Source organism: Myotis davidii, unplaced genomic scaffold (genome assembly GCF_000327345.1).
Source record: "Myotis davidii unplaced genomic scaffold, ASM32734v1 scaffold514, whole genome shotgun sequence".
Taxonomy (NCBI): Eukaryota; Metazoa; Chordata; class Mammalia; order Chiroptera; family Vespertilionidae; genus Myotis; species Myotis davidii.
In genome coordinates this window covers 1,904-2,399 of record NW_006286236.1, presented here as the reverse complement: position 1 = coordinate 2,399, position 496 = coordinate 1,904, and the positions used below count along the sequence as shown (strand labels likewise).

Here is a 496-nt window from a genome sequence, read left to right as displayed (position 1 = left end):
AGAAGGCACTGGGCGGGGGCGGCGGGGCGGGCAGCACGGTGATCTTGCTCTCCTGCAGCTCCCGGGCGGAGCAGCAGGGCGTGCCCGCCACCTCGTAGGTCTTGTGGAAGCGCGAGTAGTCCACCTTGTAGTGGCTCTTCTCCTCGAAGACCACGGGCTCGAAGCGGTGGCCCCACAGGATCTCGCTGGCCAGGTAGGAGCTGCGGGCCTGGGTGGTCATGGCGGTGGCCTCCACCATGCCCTCCAGGATGACCACGATCTCGAAGTCCTCGGACTCCAGCTCCTCCTTGCCCATGCCGTACAGCGGGCTGTCCTCGTCGATCTCGTGCACGATGATGATGGGCGACACCAGGAAGATGCGGTCCAGCCCGACGTCGTAGCCCACGTTGAGGTCCCGCTGGTCCAGCGGCAGGTACTCGCCCTCCTGGGTCATGTAGGGCTTAATGAGCTGGGCCCGCACGTGGGCCTCCACGATGTGGCTCTTGCGCAGGTTGCC

At 66.3% G+C, this 496-nt stretch overlaps 1 protein-coding gene across 1 annotated transcript in view; it reads right to left on the bottom strand.

Annotated features, from left to right (window-relative positions):
- KCNJ4 (potassium voltage-gated channel subfamily J member 4) overlaps positions 1-496 on the bottom strand; it is a 2,349-nt gene that overhangs the window by 1,108 nt on the left and 745 nt on the right. The window contains exon 3 of the mRNA XM_006757439.2: positions 8-494. Within this exon, the coding sequence (XP_006757502.1) occupies positions 8-494 (487 nt within the window). The remainder of the gene's footprint in view (positions 1-7; positions 495-496) is intronic.